Genomic DNA, 19,886 nt, shown 5'->3' with positions numbered 1-19,886 from the left:
ATGTGCGTGTGTGTGTGTGTGTGTATATATATATATATATATATTAAAAATCTGGTAGGTTCTTTAGCTTTTTATAATTTTCAGTTTTTAGCTTTTAAAATAACCTTTAATTTGAACCTAATAATGATTGTGGTTTTTAATCTGACAACTTTTTTGTTTAATTTAGTTAATTATATTACGTTTATTGTATTTATCGTATTGTTGTGAGCCGCCCTGAGCAGTAGTAGTATTTATTTATGGTCTTTGACCAAATGCTACAACACATTTACATTTACAAAAAGAGAAAACAAAACATACTTTCAGCAAATTTAAAACATTAAATAAAAACCAGTTAATCACTTAAAATGGAGTACATATGCATATTGTAGCTTCCCAGAAGCCTCAGAGACTCTATTCCTTTGAGGGCCGTAATCTTGAGGCCAGATAACAAAACTTGGCTACTGCGGCAGAAGTTGATATATCCTTGTCTTCTAATAAGTACGTTACCACCGGGTCGTTGTCTTTTCCATTCAGATCTTTTAATAATGGACCAATTAGTTGATGCCTTACTATATGCCCTGATATATAGGGCATTTCAGTAAAATGTGGGCCATAGTTTCAATCGCCTGATCGCAAGGACATTTCCTTTCTTCATAGGGTAATTTTGTGTATTTCCCGTACAGTAAAGCCGATGGGAAAACGTTAAACCTAGCGCTAGAGAAGGCCCATCTAAATTTACTTAAGGTGATTGTAAATAAGTATGCTGCCGGAGTAAGATCCGCCTTAGCATAGATTGATTTGTAGAAAAGCGGTAAGCTGGCCTTCTCAGTTTGTAAATCTATGTCTATCAATCTCTGTCTCACCAGTCTACGGGCTGTGTTTTCACCAGCCTCCAGCAGTAGGGCAGGAGATAGTCCACTCTGACTAAGTTTGTTACCTTCCTACTCAAGGATGATTGTGGCTCAACCGATAAGAATTTAGGAATTAATCCCGTCGGATAAAGATGGAGTTTAATCCAGTAAAATATTCTTATTAGCCATGCCCTGGATTCCAATTTGAGTAGGCCCACCTCCAGGCGGACTGCCACATTGGGCACACAATTAGGTACGCCAAATAGCATTCTCAAAAAACCTTTTTGGATTTTTTCAAGTTCGTTAAAGTTAGAATATGACCCCAATTGTGTCCCATAAAGAAGTTGAGGGACTACTTTGGCCGTGTAAAGTTTAATGGCAGCTGGAATGTAATGTCCCCCCAGAGACCAAAAAAATCTCAGTATAGCTGTAATACTGCGTTTGGCCTTATCTACAACAGATCTGATATGGGCAGTTTTATGGCCATTGAACTGAAAAACTACCCCTAGGTATTTAAATTGCTTTACCTGGTCTATTCTACGGCCATTAATTGACCAGTTGAAGCTACGATTTTTTGTACTAAAACGGAGAATCTTTGTTTTGGTGTAATTTATTACTAGCTGTGTTTCTTTACAGTAATCGGCCAGCACTCCCAGAGCTTTCTTTAAACCTATTCTGGTTTGGGACAGGATCACCGCATCATCGGCGTACATAAGAATCGATAGATATTTATCAGCCAGTTTGGGGGCATGTGTATCCGTACCTTGTAGCCGCTGGATTAAGCCATTCACATAGAAATTAAATTAAAAAGGGGATAATATGCAGCCCTGTCTGACACCCTTTTTTGTGGGCATTTTCTTTGAGAGATGACCCATGTAATCAAGGCGTACACAGAGAGTTGAGTTTTCATGAAGTCTATGAATTAATAACAATAGCCTCCTGTCAATTGATGTTTGAAACAGTTTTGCCCAAAGAATGCCTCTTGAAATAGAGTCAAATGCCATCTGAAAATCAATGAAAGCAGCATAAAGTGGGGTTTTCCTTATATGCACATATTTTTCGATTAAATGTTGCAACACAATGCAGTGGTCCAACACTGACCTACCTGGTCTGAACCCTGCTTGTTCCTGTTCTAAAATGCCCTCCTGGTCCATCCATTCACAAAGATGAATGGATGGACCACTGATGTTTTGCCCCGAGCAGTTTTGCCCACACACAGATGTTTTGCCCCGAGCAGTAGTGCACTGGAGGGGCAGGGTATAAATATTTTAAATAAATAAATGTAATAAATAAAGGGATGGAGGAGTGACCAAGAGAGGTGAGGGGGATGGAAGCAACGGGATGGAAGAGGAGGAGTAGGAGTGCGGCTCAGGTGAGGGTGGAGAGATCTCTGAGGTGAGGGGGACTGTGGCAGGAGGTGAAGGGAGCAGTCAAGTACTAGCGTGCAAATGCTCTGCATGGGTTAAGCTAATCCTCTCTAATAAAACGCTTGGTGTCCGTCCGTGGACGGACACCAAGCGTGTGTCCGTGCCTCCCTGCCCTGTTCTGCGCCTGCGCTTCGCGCAGGCACAGAACAGGGCAAGGGAGACACGCTCGCCGGTACCCGGCAGCCATCTTGGGCGGCCAGAAGCGGCTGCCCCGAAGAAGCTGGAAAACCGGAGCCGGGGTAAACTGGGCGAGGCAGCGGCAGAGCCGCTGCCTCGGCCAAAAGAGACGGAGGCCGGGGGCGGAGCGGAGGCCACTTAAATATTTTTTAAAAGGCACCCGCAGCCGACGCCGCCAACCCTCCCTCCCAGCTGACCCCCCCCCCATTAAGGGCCAAATCGGCCCAGCCACTTGCCCCCGCAGCTTCCGCCGCCGACCAACCGCCCGCCCACCCAGCTGCCGATACCTCCTTGCCCCCGGAACACGTCCTCCGCTTGATCCGCTGCTCAATTAACAGAAGGAGAGAGGTGCTCGCATGCAGAGCTCCACTCTCTTTAAAGTCTGTTCCCGAACTGGCGCTTTGCGTCCTTGCCGCCCAAACCGCCAGTTCGGGAAGAGACTTTAAAGAGAGTGGAGCTCTGCATGCGAGCACCTCTCTCCTTCTGTTAATTGAGCAGCGGATCAAGCGGAGGACGTGTTCCGGGGGCAAGGAGGTATCGGCAGCTGGGTGGGCGGGCGGGCGTTGGTCGGCGGCGGAAGCTGTGGGGGCAAGTGGCTGGGCCGATTTGGCCCTTAATGAGGGAGGGAGGGGGAATGGCAGCGGGGGGACAGGAGAGCCGTTACTAGGGCCCGTTGTTCAACGGGCCAAAATTAACTAGTAACCTATAAAGGCCTAAATGGCTTAGGCCCTGAGTATTTAAGAGGACATTGTCTTCATTATGAGCCCCATTGCCCATTGAGATCATCCAGAGAGGTACATGGGGATGGACCTTCTCTGTTGCTGCCCCGAGACTGTGGAATGCGCTCCCTACTGAAATACGAGCCTCCCCATCTCTGATAATTTTTAAAAAGCAGTTGAAGACTTACCTCTTCACCCAAGCTTTTTAATCTGACTCCGGCTTAAAATTTTTAAAAGGTTTTAATTTCCTGCGTTTTAACCTGTTTTGTGTCGCTGTAAACCGCTCAGAGACAAAAGTTCGGGGCAGTGTACAAATTTTGGTTGATAAATAAAATGGGGATGTGCATGAACTGTGGTTTGAGCACATTTCAGGAGCGGGGCCCTGGGAGCTTTAAGAAAGAGGAGAACAGGTCCTTACCTGCTCTCTGCCACCCCTTGCAGCTTCCTGCTGGGGCAGCGCACGTTCCAAGAAGCCCTGCATGGTTTCAGCGAACATGGACAAGGGAGACTCCAAACTCATCGTTTATGATGCCATTTGTGCCAGTTCAAGATGGCAGACATATGAAAGTTTGAGGTGCAAGTGGGCTAACTTTTGAACTGCCTATCCGATCGAGACCTAATTTTGTCCCGTTGTAGGGAAAGGAAAGTAGGCAGATTAATTCTTACTAGGACAACTTGTTATCCAGATATTAATATAGTGTTGGTGGGGGCGGGGTGTATATGCATATATGGAAACAGAATATTCCTTGTGAACTGTTGAAACTGGTTATTTAAATGCCTCTTTGCAGATTTTGTGTTAACCAATCAAGCATTGGGGGTATATCCAATCCTGCTGCATCCACAAACCTGCACAAGGAACCCAAATTAATATATGTCAGTAGGAGATAAACTTTCTGGCATCTCACAAAATGAACGGCCATCAGGTTACCCTCATAACTTCTTTACATAAAGATTGCCTTTGGACAAAATGTCTGGGAGGATTGAAGAAACAATCTACAATCCAAAAAGCTATTGAAATCACCATGGCCATCTGGTTAGGATGCTCTGGGAGGAGGATACCAATCTGTTTCCCTAGGGAAACAGGAATGTGTATCTCCAGAGAAACAGAAGCATATCTTAACGGCAAATCGAACATAAACACAGGTGTGCTGGTCCCATCTCCCATACTCTGAACAAAGCTCCTGCCAACTAATCAAAGAGGCACCATTTAAAAGTGGTAATTCTTTTTATTGAGCAGGGGGAGAGCAACTTGCCCATCCATCCCCAGCACAGCATCCCTTAGTGGCTGTTGCTGGTCTCTCTCTTATGTTTCTTTTTTAGATTGTGAGCACTTTGGGGACAGGCAGCTGTTCTATCTATCTGTCTGTCTATCTAAACCACTTTGGAAACTTTTTGTTGAAAAGTGGTATATAAATATTCGTCATATATACTCCTCATTGGCTTCTGACAAGCAGAGCAAGCATGGCAGAGCAGCTTAGAAAGATATTTGCAAAGGACACTTCTGAATCAGATTTGAAGGGGTTCAGGACCTGACTGCATCTGAAGGATTTGAGGAGGTAATGGATGAAGACAGTAAAATGGACTCTGAAAGAACTGATGAGCATGATGAAGTGGGAGAGTCATTTAATCAAGAACGTTCTGACATCAGCTCTGAAAGTGACATGGAAATTATATAATTCTTCACTTAGGCATGAAGTGCATTGTGTACGTGTAGGCTCTACTGACCACAGGTCATTAAATCAGAATCATAATTACACCATTTGCCTCACCTGACTTCAACTCTTGACACATTGTCTTATCCCTCGGAAGGAACTGGGGTAGATTGTACCCCATTTCAGAATTCATGTGCTGGTTAATTGTGCTGCTTGTGTTTAAAAAATTTAGTATGGGCAAGTTTTGTTACTGCTTGTTACAGTTCATGTTATAACGTCTTTTCATATTTTAATGAGTGTTCATATTTAAAAGGGATGCGGTTATGCCCCAAAATAGTTTCTGTACTAGTAATGCCATTAATACTGTGGGGTAACATATACCTCAGTGCCTTCTTTGTTGTTTTACTCTTTTCCACAAAACGTTGCATAGAAAATAAGGTGTTGATTTTTTTATGTTGCAGTTGGTGTCATACTTAATGCAGTGCTCAGGTTTTTTTTTAAGTGCTTGAGTAACCCGGGCACTTGTTACCCCAAAACTGGATCGATACAGTAATTTATATCAACTTATCTTTTGAGTACTTGTATCAAATTATATCCTTGGGGTACAAAATTGTAGAGATATTGAGGAGTGCATTAGGGATTGTAGATACCTTAATATTTTTATTTATTTATTTATTTATTTATTTATTTATTTATTTATTTATTTATTTATCTATCTATGTATTAAAACTTTTATACCGCCCTTTCAAAAGGCTCAGGGCGGTTTACATTAAAACACCATTAAAATCAATTAATCATTAAAACAAAAATTATAAAACATAAAACAATAATTAACAATTAAAAACATCATAAAACAATTAAATATTCAGAACTATTTAAAAACAAGTTTTAAAAAGCTGAAAAAGCCTGGTTGAAGAGGTGTGTTTTCAGGTGTTTTCTGAAAATTGCGAGAGATGGGGAGGATCGTATCTCAGCAGGGAGCGCATTCCACAATCTCGGGGCAGCAGCCAAGAAGGCCTGTCTCTGTGTAGCCACCAAACAAGTTGGTGGCAACTGGAGACGGACCTCCTCAAGTGACCTCAACGGCCGGTGGGGCTCATAGCGAAGAAGACTCTCTCTTAAATACCCAGGGCCTAAGCTGTTTAGGGCTTTATAAGTTATAACTAGCACTTTGTATTTTGCCCAGAAACCTTTTGGCAGCCAGTGTAACTCCATCAACAAAGGAGTAATGTGGTCTCTCCGAGATGACCCAGAGACCAACCTGGCTGCCGCATTCTGAACCAACTGAAGTTTCCGGACTATGTACAAAGGCAGCCCCACGTAGAGCGCATTACAGAAGTCCAGTCTGGAGGTTACCAACAAATGTACCACTGTTTTGAGGTCATTGATCTCAAGAAACGGGCGCAGCTGGCGTATCAGCCGGAGCTTATAGAAAGCACCCCTGGCCACCGCCTCAACCTGAGAAACCAAGGAGAGACGTTGATCCAGAAGTACTCCCAGACTGCGAACCTGTTCCTTTTGGGGAAGTGTGACCCCATCTAGAACAGGCAGATCAACATCGTCTATAGAGTTCCGACCCCGCACAATAAGTACCTCCGTCTTATCTGGATTCAGCTTCAGTTTATTCTCCCTCATCCAGCCCATTACTGCTTCCAGGCAGGCATTTAGGGAGGATATGCCAGCTCCTGAAGAAGTTGACATGTAGAAGTAGATCTGGGTGTCATCAGCATACTGGTAACACCCAGCTCCAAATCCCCTGATGATCTCTCCCAGCGGTTTCATGTAGATGTTAAAAAGCATTGGAGAGAGTATGGAGCCTTGAGGGACACCATACTTAAGCTCAGATTTTGAAGAGCAACAATCTCCAATCGACACCATCTGGAATCTGTCCGAGAGGTAGGAGCGGAACCATTGTAAAACAGTGCCTCCCACCCCCAACTCCCTCAGACGTTCCAGAAGGATACTATGGCCGATAGTATCGAAAGCCGCTGAGAGATCCAAGAGGACCAGCAGAGTCACACTTCCTCTGTCCATTGCCAATTGGAGATTGGCAATGGAGATTTACTAATACCAATTTTACTAATTGGTATTAGTAAAAACAAAATTTTTAAACAATATTACGAGAGGGTGGTGGAAAAAACACCACATGGCACTTAACTTCATTGACCTAGTAGAATATGGAGTTGCAGAACAGTGAACACAAAAAGTTATTTTTCTCTTCTCAAATGGAATATGCTTCACTTTGATTTCAACTGAGATTAATGTCATTGGTCTATCGTGTCCATTAAAACATTCAAGTTACCTTATTGGCTTATTTCCAAGCATTCATTGGCTCTTCACAAGCTTCTTGTTTATTTCTTGTTCACAGTGCAACCATCAAATTAGGAAGCCTGCATAGTATAAGTATGGAACCAAATAATGTTCCAGCTTATGAAGAGAATAACTTAATTAATGCTTCAAGATAAACGGTAGTTCATGGCAATGACAATTAGTGCATTGAGCAGTCTGCACAAAAGTGCATTTAATAATATTAAACTATTTTGAGAGTAACAAGAATGGCAAAATATCCCATGTCTTTATGAACTCAGTACACTAAACATTTCTAGCTAGTAGGACAGTATGGAAGTGTCCTAGTCCAATGAGTGAAGAATTAGTCTGCTGAATTTCTCATCTAGGCCTGAGGCCAACACAAATGCTTTGTGCTTACTGAAAATATAAACTGACTCTGGTGATGCTTTTGATGAATAACAGATGATGCATTTGGTTTGATGAAATAGCTATTTCTGGAACCCTAATGTCTGCTGTAGGATCATGGTATCAGATCACTGACCCAAAAGTTTAAATCTGCAAAACATGTTACAATTATTGGTATATACAGCAGCAAAAAACTATCTGACTCAGTAGAACTTAAGACAGGTACTGCATCTACACTCTGTATTGTACTGTTGGGAAATTTGCAAGCTACCAACATTGTAGGTCTTAGGTCTTCCTTTCTTTAGTTGAAAGCAAATGGTCACACTGCAGTGCTTTGTGAAGGATATTGATCAGGAACTTTGATGCAAATTGGACATAATCCTATCCAGAGGAACCTTAGAAGAGGGAGATATTTTCCGGTGTGTGTATTTTTGCAGATGCTATTTGAATTATGCCGTTTTAATAGGTAGGCAGGGATGATGATATTGTTCTAAGCAACACTTACTAAATAATATTGTGCATATAGTTTAAATCAGATGTCACTGGAGCTGTTGATTCAGTTGCTATCTTTGTGTAAGGGTATCACAATGCCTACGTTTTTGGAATAAAAGTTCTTTAAGTAGAAGTTTAAGAATAAATCTTATAGGACCATTCTAAAAGTTGGTATAACTTTGTTTTAGCCCACCCTGCTTGCCTTGAGTTTCACTTTTACAATCCAAAGTAGTAGTCCTGCATACAACGATAGCAATTTCCTTCTGACTTTTTATGAAATTTATACTAAATTATGCAGGATTACAGCCATAATATCTTAAGTGTTCTAGTCCTTTAAGTATCTTTATCTAATTTGCTGTGCCTCATTAAACTGTAAGAAGCAATATTTCACTTCCACAATGTCATTTAAATAGGCTGACTGGATGGAAAGCAGGAAAGGGCTACCAGTACCTATTAGTAGTTGAGTAGAGGAGGGGATTTTTGAAGGTACATCTTTCCACACCTGTCCAAATTCCCTCTTCTAACTACTGCAGGTTACACAAAAGTAAGTACTAAAGCTTATATCTAAAATATGTTTTCACAGTGTGGACTGAAAATGTGTATTTTTTTTCATATTTTCATACAGCACAGAGATACTCCTGAAAACAATCCAAATACCCCATTTGATTTTACACCTGAAAACTATAAGGTATGTCATGACTCATGATGAAATACCAAATTATTATAGTAAATTGAAATTTTAGGCTATTTACTTTTATTTAACAGAGAATAGAAGCAATAGTAAATAACTTCCCAGAGGGACACACATCTGCAGCTGTCATGCCAGTCCTGGATCTAGCCCAAAGACAGCATGGATGGCTACCTATATCTGCTATGAATAAGGTACTTCAGTATTTTTGTTTGAATATTTTTCTTGCCATCCTGTCTTACTGTTCATTTCCTGTAATAAGGTGTATCTGATTTTAAATTTGAGGTAGTGCTACCTGTATGCAAAATAGGCCATACTAGTACTATATGAGTAATCCTTTTAATTTTACCATCTTAAATAATTGGAAAAATATAATCTGAATTTCTTAATTAAGCTATGTAATGAATACAGGTGGACCTTGATATTCGTGGGGGTTCCCTTCGGTGGTTGTACCATAGATACAGAAACCGTGAATATCGAGGCATTGGGGAATGCGATCGAAGGGGTTATTTATTTATTTATTTAGTGTTGAATGCATATACTGCCTTTAATTAAAACAATCCCAAGGCGGTTAGGTTCCTTGTCGGCTGAAAATGGTCAAAAATTGCCCCAAATTTGCCGATTTTTGAGGGGAAATGTGGGGGGTGCCTTACCACTGCTCCTCCCAAGTGCCCCTGAATGCCCCCAAATTGCCAGGTTTTTGTTTTTTTAATAGACGGGAGCCATTTTGTGGCTCCGACAAACAAAATGGCGACCAAAAATTACCTCCTCCGGTCATTTCCCGCCACCTCCAGCCTGAGGAGACATGAGGTCGGCATGCCCCCACCTCCCCATATGCCAAGGTTGTGGGTGTCTTTTTCCCGACCGTGGATACACAAATCCGCAGATAATGAGGTCCACCTGTATGCAGTGCACCTCCTTCCCCACTACTTTACTGATGTCCTAGCTGTAGGTCTGGGATGCAGAAGTGTGGTAGGTTTCATTGTCTTCAAATAGTGTTAACCTGGTTCTTAAATCTAGTGCTTATCAAATTTCTTATCGTTTAACTATACCTTGTAGATAATCTCAAAAGCTATCTCTTGATGGGAATTGTATTGGCATTTTATGCTTTAAAGCACGGCTGGTGGAACTCAGTAAGCAAGGACCGCATGGCAGGGTGGCGCCAACATTGAGAGGGCACCTGCTGCTCCCATCCCCACACTGCTAGAGGCCCTGCATCAGCGGGCAGGCACATGACTGACTGAGCCTCCAAGGCTCCAGGTCCGAACAGCCTGCCCCACTCACTGTCATGCTGGCTGCTCACTCTCGCTGCAGGAGCAGCAGGCAGACAGGCAGCTCACCTCACTTCCAGGTTGGGTGTTCCATCCTACCTGCCCCACTTCTGTGCCATCCACTGTCTCAGAGACAGACTCAAGGCAGCTCAGAGAGAACCCTGCCTAGCACAGCACAACAGTGCATACACAGAGTCAGAGGCTGCAGCCTGCAAGAAGAAGCAGCAGGAGGAGGACAGAGAGCAGGGCAGCAATTGTTGTTTTCCCTGCCTGCACACCACCTCTGCAGCTTTCAAAATGAAAAACACCTCCTCTGGCTCCACTGAGGTGATGGCTGTAATGAGCCCAGCTGGCTTGCTGGGCTGGAGTGAGGGGTGACAGTGAGAGGAGGAGCAGCCTCAGTCACTCCTCCACCCGCCCAGCCATAGCAGGAAGCACGCCAAGTGGCATCAGATGAGACAAGCACAGCCAGCCATACTGTCTGGAAGTTGCTCCACCTATCATACAACTGGAATAATAGTGTAAAGTTGAGTGTCTCACTGAATAAACTCCCTAGTAGGAATCAAACCCCTTTCCAAAAATAAATCATCCTTTTGCAATGTATATGTTCCTTTTTAGGTTTAACTATTTTAAATATTGTTTTAATAGTTTTAATACTGTTTTAAAATAGTATTTTAAATTTTTTAAATTGCTGTAATGTTTTAACTTTTTTGTTCTTTTGTTTTAACTAATGTTTTACTTTTTCTGTTTTTACTTTGTTGTAAACTTATGTCTGCCCAGAGACATAAGTTTTGGGTGGTATAAAAATATGTTTAATAAATATGCCCAGGGACATAAGTTTTGGGTGGTATAAAAATATGTTTAATAAATACATCTCTTCAACCAAGCTTTCTCAGCTTTTTAAAATTTGTTTTTAAATTGTTCTGGCTATTTAATTGTTGTTTTATGATGATTTAATTGTTAATTATTGTTGTTTTATGCTGTTTTATAATTTCTGTTTTAATTGTTAATTGATTTTAATGGTGTTTTAATGTAAACTGCCCTGATCCTATTGGAAGGGTGGGATAAAAGTTTAATAATAAACTAACTAAATAACTAAATAAATCTAATTCAGCCTTGCTTCTGCCTTGCTTTAGATCCTGCCTTGTTTTTATTACACTTAAATGTGCAGTGAAAGAAAGTAGAAATCCAATTTTCTAAATATAATAGAATTGTAAAATACATTTTTCTTTTCATATCTCTTGAGAGTGTGTTTGTGTGCGTGCACATATTTTATTTTATAGTGGTACATAATGCACATGTGTGCACACTGCCTTGATACTGCCACCCAGAACAAAACTCATTCTGCTCACAGTTTTAAAAAATTAAAGGGGTGTGTGTGCCAATGTATAGGTTGCAGTGAGGGCGCCAGAATCCCTAGCACTGGCCCTGCTTTAAAATACCAATGCCATTCTATCAGGGATCATTTCTGTAGCTGGTAACTAGAGAAGTGTGTTTGAAAGAGGCTTTAAAATACTCATTCTTTTTTTTAGTAATATTCAGTTACTGTATTTGTCGTCTTTTGTTATAGGTTGCTGAGATTCTACAGATACCTCCAATGAGAGTATATGAAGTTGCAACATTTTATACAATGTATAATCGTAAACCTGTTGGAAAATACCATATTCAGATCTGCACTACCACACCTTGTATGTTGCAGGATTCTGACAGCATATTGGCTGCTATTCAGAAGAAGCTTGGTATGATACAAAACATACTTCTCCTATAATGCACAGACTCTTCATTTACTTTGTACTATCCTTTCTTATTTAATCCAATCTGTATTGTATTGGTGGTGATGAAGCCACAGGCAGGCAAGTTGAACCGTCCTAATGTCCAGGATATATGGGACAGGCAGACAATTCTTTGGCTTCTTTGAGAAGTGCTGTGTAGGACTACAAACTCCAGGAGCCCATGCATTTTCCCAGCAGTGTGCAGGCTTCCCAGGTAGCAGTTCTGAATTCCCGATCATCTCTGTGCCACCCAAGCGCACCTGCACGAGTTCTGGGTGACGATTTAAAGGGCCCCACCACGGACTAATGCCTCCTGGTACTGGGGGTTAGAGATGTGTGTGAGCCAGGCCTTCGGTTCATGCTAGTGCCAGTTCGTGTTCATGCTGGTGCCGGTTCAAAGTTCGACTCTGGCGGGGGTGGGGGTGTCTCTCCCTTTAAGGGCGGAGGGTTGTACTTACCCCTTCTCGGCTGGTGTAGGAGGTCACCCAACGTGAGATTACATCCCTCCACATGCTCCAGAAGGCAGGAAGTAGAAATACTTGGAGATCCTTAACCCAGTGCATATGGGCAGATCCTTTCAGTTCTACTTCCTGCCTTAGCTCCAGAGGACATACTCGCATAGCTCGCTTCTTTGTCTCTGTTCTTTTCTCCTGTACATTTGTGGTCCCTTCTCTGATACTTGTAATATTCTGCTATTTCCAATTCTTCCCCTTTTTTTTAGCTTTGCTATACCAAAAAAATAAGTCTGTTTTCTTTCTCCTTTTCCGCTCGTTCTGTTCCTGGGGCATTTGTCGGCCCCAACTCCTGTCCTCCCCTCTGCTCTGAAGTGGCCCTCCGATCGATGGCCACAGAGAAGGGTGTTGGCCTGCTCGCATTTAGGAAACCTGTGGCCCGACAGAGCCTTTTCCCGCCAAAATCTCGGGAAAGCCCTTTCTAAGATGGTGGCCAATAGAGGGAGCCTTGCTGGTGCCATTAGGCCACAGCAGTCATCCCCCTTGCCTGACAGACAGAGTTTGGATGCCTGTGGGGAACCCGGGCATGATTCTCTCCACTGGTCCTCTTCATTCCCAAAGAAGGCTAAAAAGAAGAGACGCTTAAAAGGAGCGCTTGTTGGGCTCGTGGAAGGATCGCGCAGCCTCGCCTACACGTGCGGCCGATCTTGCTGGGGAGGAGGTGTCGTCGTTATCCCCGCCCCTGTTTTCACCGGCGGCTGGATGCTCGACCAGGGAATCCGCGGGCGGGCCACAGAGAGAACAGCAGCATGTGACGAGCCTCAGACGCTTAGATTCTGAGAGAGAGGAGCCAATGCTGCTTGGGGGCGAGGACAGGCATTCTCCGAGGGACCGGAATTGTGGTGGCAGCCCGTCTGGATATTTACCGGTGAGACAGGGGCCCTCCCAGGGGAGTGGGGAAGATGAATGCCATTCACCACGCGGGAGTCCACCCACCCCCTTGATCCCTGATAGAGATGCCACTGTGGGGAGGTCGGGGAGTGCCGTGAGCCCAGCAGTGATGAAGGGCTGGATTGAGGACGTCTCTAGCTGCAGCTCTCAAAGGTCTCTCTAAGATTAGGGCGCATAAGAGGCTGGTGGAAGTCCCTTCGTTGTCGGACTCCCGGGATGAGTCTCCACAGCGTAAAAGACACAAGCATTCCCCAAAAGTAACCCCCTGCCCAAAGGCTAGGGGCCATCATTCCTCTGAAGAATCGGGGGAGGAGTCCCCAGATTTGCTGCATCCTATGGGGTCTAGGGCTGGCTCGGTGAGCAGGTACCAGAATTTGTGCTCATCTTTATGCAAAGAGGGTGAACTTCCTGACGATCAGGGGCTAGGAGCATATAGTCAGAGGCTGTCCATGTTGGAAGATGCTCAGCCACTTATTAATCAGTCTTTAATGGCACTAGGGTGCAAACCTGTCACCCCAGAGGAGGATAGCCCTGTCTCTAAGGGTTCCTTGGTTTTGCCTAAGACTAAGACTCCTCAGCACAGGGCGATTATGCCAGAAGGTTTTACTACCACTATTAAAGAGGAATGGTCTGCCATTTCCACCACTAAACATGCGCCTGCCTCTGTGAATAAACTTTACAACTTTGATGAGGACACCTTTAACCTGCTGAAGGTGCCACTTACAGACACATCTTTCGGGGCACTCCTCAGCGGTGTGGTGGTCCCTAAGGATGGGGATACCACTTTCAAGGACCCAGCGGATAAAAAGGTAGAAGCGGCTCTGCGCAGGGCTCACAAGGTGTCTGCTACGGCTATCAGGGCAGATACTATAGCCTCTCTAGTCTCCAGGGCATTGGTGCTGTGGATTGATGAACTGTTCAATGACCCTCCTGCAGAACAGTCTAAGATGTGGAGTAAACTCCTACGTTTGAAAAAGTGGCTGCCCTTGCTACAGATGCTACGTTTGACAGTGTATGCTTCTCTGCTCAAGCGGTGAGCACAGCGGTCTTTGCCAGGCGTAATATCTGGCTGAAATATTGGAAAGTAGATAACACTTCCAAGGCGAACCTGGCAGCTGTCCCCTATATGGGGGAAATCTTTTTGGAGATGATGCGCTGAAGGAGGTCTTGGTTGAATCCAAGGATAAAAGGAAGGAGTTGCCATTTGCCCTGCGCAAGGAGGATAAGGGCTTCCCGTGTAGATCATCTCAACCCACTAGGGCTTTCAGACCTCAATACCGGCAGAGGGACTCATTCAGTCTTAGACCGCAGTGGAACAGGCCTAGAGGTCAGGGCAGACAGTTCTTTTCATCTCAGAACCGCCAGCATTTCACTCCTCGGCTGAGGGGCCCCAAGCAGCAGTCATGACAACCAGGTCAGCAAGGTGGGGGTTCATCTTTTGGACTTTTGTCCCATTTGGAAAGAATCCATCACAGATCGGTGGGTTCTGTCCATAGTAAAGCAAGGTTACAGAGTGGAGATCTCCAGCCTTCCTGGGAACAGGTTCTTCCTCATACCAAGGTCAAGAAATGCTGTGAAACACAGGGGCCTTCTCCTTGCCATCCAGCACCTGGTGGACATTGGAGCCATAGAGGAAGTGCCTCTGAGTCAGAGGAGCATGGAAGTCTACTCTGTGATCTTCACGGTGCCGAAGGACGGTTCCGCAAGAGCTGTCTTGAACCTGCGTCCTGTCAACAGATTTGTAATAAAGAAGTGTTTCAGGATGGAAACGCTGCGCACCATCTCGGAGGTGTTACAGGCAGGGGATTTCATGGCATCCATAGATCTCCAGGATGCGTACCTGCATATTCCGATCCATCCTCTCAGTCATCCGTTACTCCAATTCTGTTACATGGGAAGGCATTTTCAATATCGAGCCCTGCCGTTCGGTCTTTCCTCGGCCCCCAGGGTATTTATGAAGGTGCTGAGCCCCTCGGTCGACATCCTTCGCATGGAAGGCATCCATCTGTATTGCTACCTGAACAATTTGCTGATTCGAGCAAGCTCGGCCGCTGCTGTAAGTTCAGCTCTGTCCAGGACGATGTCTCTGTTGCAGGAGCACGGCTTCTTGATAAATGCAGGCAAGAGTCACTTGATCCCGTCTCTATGCCTACGTCACCTGGGGGTGGTCATGGACACGACGGTCCGCAAATTGTTCCTGCCACTCGACAGGATGGAGGTCCTTGTGTCTCTGGCCTGTGTGGTCCTGAAGGGTTCTTCGGCCAGCATTCTCAAGCTAGCGAGGCTTCTGGGCCTCATGGTGGCTGCCATGGATCCGGCGCCTTGGGTGAGGCTTCATCGACAGCAGTTGCAATGGACACTTCTGCCATTTCAGCACAGGATAGCTCTCAAGCACGACAAGAGAATCCCTCTCTCGAGGCACCTATGAGAGTCAATCGCCTGGTGGACAGTTCCTGGGAACCTCAACAAGGGGAAATTGTTTGTGGAACCAGAGAGGGTACTAGTGACAACAGATGCCAGCTTATCGGGCTGGGGGGCGCATTGTTTGAACAAGTCCGCGCAGGGCCAGTGGTCAGCAGAGGAAGCTCGCCACAGTATCAGTTGGCTAGAGTTGCGAGCAGTCTTCCTGGCACTGAAGGAATTTCTGCCCTTAGTCAGCGGGAGAAACATCTTAATACGCACAGACACCACCTCTACCAAGGCACACATAAACAGACAAAGGGGGACGAGGTCCAAGTCTCTTCACCTTCTAGCCATGGAACTCCTAGTTTGGGCAGAATGGAATGTGCTTTCTATCCTGGCTCATCATGTGAGTGGAACTTCCAATGTTCAAGCGGATTGGCTGAGCCGTCAGGAGATCCAGCCAGCAGAATGGGGCCTGCACTCTGTGGTATTCCAATGGGTGACGGAGAGGTTAGGAAAACCTCGGATAGACCTCTTTGCTTCACAGTAGAACACCAAACTGTGCAGGTTTTATTTGTGCTTCCTGAGAAAGGGAGCAGAAGCGACAGATGCTCTGTCAGTGCAGTGGCCTCCCTATCTTCTTTACGCCAGTTCAGTTACTCTCTTGTTGTCTCAGGAAACTGAGGGGATCAAGGGCTTCTCTGACCCTGATCGTGCCGTATTGGCCCCGGAGGCCCTGGTTCTCTGAGATCGTCGCCTTGGCAGTGTTAAGGCCTCTCAGGCTTCCATGTTGTCTGGATCTTCTGCAGCAAGGGCCAATCTTCCACTCAGAACCGGAGTGGTTGCAGTTGACCACGTGGAGGCTGAGAGGTCTCTCCTAAAGAAGGATAGGCTTTTGGAGGAGGTGATTGAGACCATACTTGCGTCCCCCAAGGCCTTTACCAACAAAATTTATCAGTCTACGTGGCGCAGTTTCTTGCGCTGGGCGTCCAGGCAGTCCTTGCAACCGGGAATATGCAGGTTGCGGGAGTTGTTGGATTTCCTGCAGGATGGTCTCTCACTGGGCCTGAAGCCTAACACACTTAAGCGCCAGGCAGCATGTTTGGTGCCGATGCTGTTCCCTCAGCAGTGTTCGTTTCAGTCACGGCATCCTCTGCTAAGGAAGTTCCTGAGAGGTGCAGCCCAGTTATCTCCTCCTGTCTGTCATCATTTCCCTTCGTGGGACTTGCATGTGGTCCTCAGGGGTCTTCAGTTTCCACCGTTTGAGCCGCTTGCTTCCATTTCTCTAAAGGTGTTGTCATGGAAGGTGACTTTCCTAGTTGCCATAGTATCGGCCAGGAGGGTTTCCGAGTTGCAGGCTTTGTCAGTGAAGAGCACCCTGTGCATTTTCTCCAAGGACTCAGTGAGACTCATTCCAGACCCTTCGTTCGTGCCTAATGTGAACGCTTACTTTCATAGAGTGGCTGATATATATCTGCCTTCTTTTTGTCCGGATGCTCAGCACCCTGCAGAAAAGGAGTGGCACCGCTTGGGTGTGTGTAGGGCGTTGAAGAGCTATTTGAGAAGAACGGAGTCATTTCATACGTCTGATGCTCTGTTCGTAGCTTTCAAGGCATCCAAGATGGGGTCCAAGGTTTCCGCTGCAATCATTGCTAGGTGGTCAAGGCTTGCATCGTGGAGTCTTACAAGGCTCAGAATTTACCAATTCCAGGTCAGATCACGGCTCATTCAACGAGATCGGCGGCCACGTCTGCTGCATTGTCATCACCAGTGTCGTTGGAGGAGATCTGCAAGGCGGCTACCTGGTCGTCCCCATTTACCTTCTCCAGACATTATAAGTTAGATGAGCACACTGCTGCCAGAGCGGCATTTGGTCGGAGGATCCTGCAGAAGGTCCTTCTGGGTCAGTAGATCCAGTTTAGGTTGTTTTCCCTCCCGTGGTTGGTGCTGTGGTATCTCGGGTGACCTCCTACACCAGCCAAGAAAGGTACATTGGTACTCACCTTGAAGGTGTCTTCTGGCTGGTGTAGAAGAGGTAACTCAAGGCCCACCCGGGTTATTTGTGTATTGGATCTCTGGTTTAGGAAGGGGGAGACTTCTTTGGTCTTTTTCTGTTCATCCTGCCTCGTGTTTGGGTTATACTGGTTGTCTTCATGTTTTTTGTGTGGCTGTTTCTGAAGCTTGAGCTGTTTTAGGTAGTGAAAGGATCCGCCCACATGCACTGGGTTAAGGATCAAGTATTTCAACTTCTTGCCTTCTGGAGCATGTGGAGGGATGTAATCCCATGTTGGGTGACCTTTTCTACACCAGCCAGAAGGCACCTTCACGGTGAGTACCAATGTACCTTTCCCGGCGGGGGGAAAGCAGCAGGAGGGGTAAGTGCAACCCCCCCCCGCCCTTAAAGGGAGACTCCCTACAGGCGTCAAACCGCGTCTCCGTGCACATCACTAGTGGGGATAGGGAATTCCGATGTCGTAATTTCAATTATTCCAACATGCGTAGGCCTACTGTATATTGGCTTGAAATAATGCACCAAACCTTGGCTGCAGACCTCTAGGAAGATTCTAACGGAGAACAGAGACAGTAATTTTAGCACAGAATAAAGTGAACACCTTAATGGAGAGCCTAATTTCTGTATCTCTGAATGGGGTGGGGGAGTAACTGCAGCGAATGATAAAGAAGGCTGTTGGGGAAGCACTGTGTTGGAATAGCCTTTTTAGAACATGTGTGTTTTGAAACTGAATCATGACTTGAGTTCGAACTTGTTCTATTCACAAGCGTGAGATTCTCTTATTGGAAGTTTAGAGAATTAAGTAGGTGTCTGAAACAAAATTTTAATGTAGAACATTATTTTCTCTGTTCAGCTATATGGTGAACTTCTTTGAGACTCCAGTCAAAGCTTTGTTCAAGTAAAACAAAGCCAGTATCTGGGGTGAACTGAATGAATATTCTGAAAGCTCAGTAACTGAAATAACTTGAATTTCATCATTCCAAACCAAACCACCATGAATTTTGCTTTTTCATTTAAAACGTTTGTGTTAAATATAACCTGGATTCTGCACCAGTGTTGGAAGCACTGTAAAAAAGTATAGGTCTGCTCAAAGGTGATGATATTGCATCTCAAAAACTCAGATACACAAAGACTGGGAAAAGGGTTTGGTTTACATGTAAGGTGTTACAGTGTGTATGTCTCTTCTGGGGACACCAGTCTGTTCTGAAAAGCAGATTCTACTATATTTAAGAAACAAGTTACATATGAGAGAAGGCTTAGGAAATGCAAAAAATATCTGAAGTAGTCATGTAAACAATTGGGGGGTCCATCTCTGTACTCTACCACCACTACGTTTTCTTCCAGTTTCCCTTCTTCCAATATTAAACAGAGACCATAGCATGTTACTATTACTTTCCAGTTTGGCTTTCTTTGTAATATTGATCCAGATCTTGGAAGCTGCGCTCTCTTTACTCAGTCCCCTTGTGTTATAATCAACAATCTTTAATGTTATGAGAGCACCAGTCGTGCAACTTTCATGGCTCTAGAAGACACATTCTAGTAAAAGGTACACTTATTCCTCATAGTATAGTTCTACAGCAGCAGGGTATGTAGCAATGTCGCTTTTGCTCAGATGCTTGCATAATAGAGCAATTTCTACTTTCAAGTAGCAAATTTTGTGGCTTCTGAGGTTTCAGACCATGTTTAGAGGTCTGTTTCCTTGTACAACTATAGGAAGGATTTTTAAAAGTTCTTAAAACTGAGCTTACAGTCAGACTTACTATTCTTGATCCATCAGCGTGGGCAGTATGAGAAACTGGATTCCATAGCCTAACTTAACAAGAGCTACCCATATATGAGGAGTTCAGTTTTAGTTTTCTTTTAAAACCAAGTCCAGAGAATGTTGTACTGAGGAATTTGTGCAACATCTATTTGCACCTAGGGATCCCTATTCAGCTAGGATGATATGCATGGAGCTTACATCCACATGTGTATTGCCTTTGGCTAAATTAGGTGAATACCTATGATAAATGTTGCTTTAAAGCATTTTACTGGTACTTTGATTTTAATAAACAAATTCATCTTTCTTCTCTTAGGTATAAAAGTTGGGGAAACAACACCTGATAAACTCTTCACTTTGATTGAAGTAGAATGCTTGGGTGCCTGTGTAAATGCACCAATGGTGCAAATAAATGATAATTATTATGTAAGTATAAATGTACCATACTGTGGATTGTTATCTTCTGTATTATCCTTATCTTAACAGTATAAAATCAAACTTTGCTAAAAGGTGTTTGCTCAACAAATCTAGTATCATTCATAGAATTGTTCTGGAAACTGGCTCTGTACCATACTTCTGACTGGTGTG

At 44.5% G+C, this 19,886-nt stretch overlaps 1 protein-coding gene across 2 annotated transcripts in view; it reads left to right on the top strand.

Moving 5' to 3' along the window:
* The window catches only part of NDUFV2 (NADH:ubiquinone oxidoreductase core subunit V2), a 28,278-nt gene that overhangs the window by 6,542 nt on the left and 1,850 nt on the right, over positions 1 to 19,886 (top strand). For both annotated transcript variants that reach the window (XM_053244096.1, XM_053244097.1), the window contains exons 3-6: positions 8,617 to 8,679; positions 8,757 to 8,873; positions 11,521 to 11,689; positions 19,615 to 19,724. In XM_053244096.1, the coding sequence (XP_053100071.1) occupies positions 8,617 to 8,679; positions 8,757 to 8,873; positions 11,521 to 11,689; positions 19,615 to 19,724 (459 nt within the window). The remainder of the gene's footprint in view (positions 1 to 8,616; positions 8,680 to 8,756; positions 8,874 to 11,520; positions 11,690 to 19,614; positions 19,725 to 19,886) is intronic.

Source organism: Hemicordylus capensis, chromosome 4 (genome assembly GCF_027244095.1).
Source record: "Hemicordylus capensis ecotype Gifberg chromosome 4, rHemCap1.1.pri, whole genome shotgun sequence".
NCBI lineage: Eukaryota > Metazoa > Chordata > Lepidosauria > Squamata > Cordylidae > Hemicordylus > Hemicordylus capensis.
This window is presented reverse-complemented; position numbering and strand designations above follow the sequence as displayed.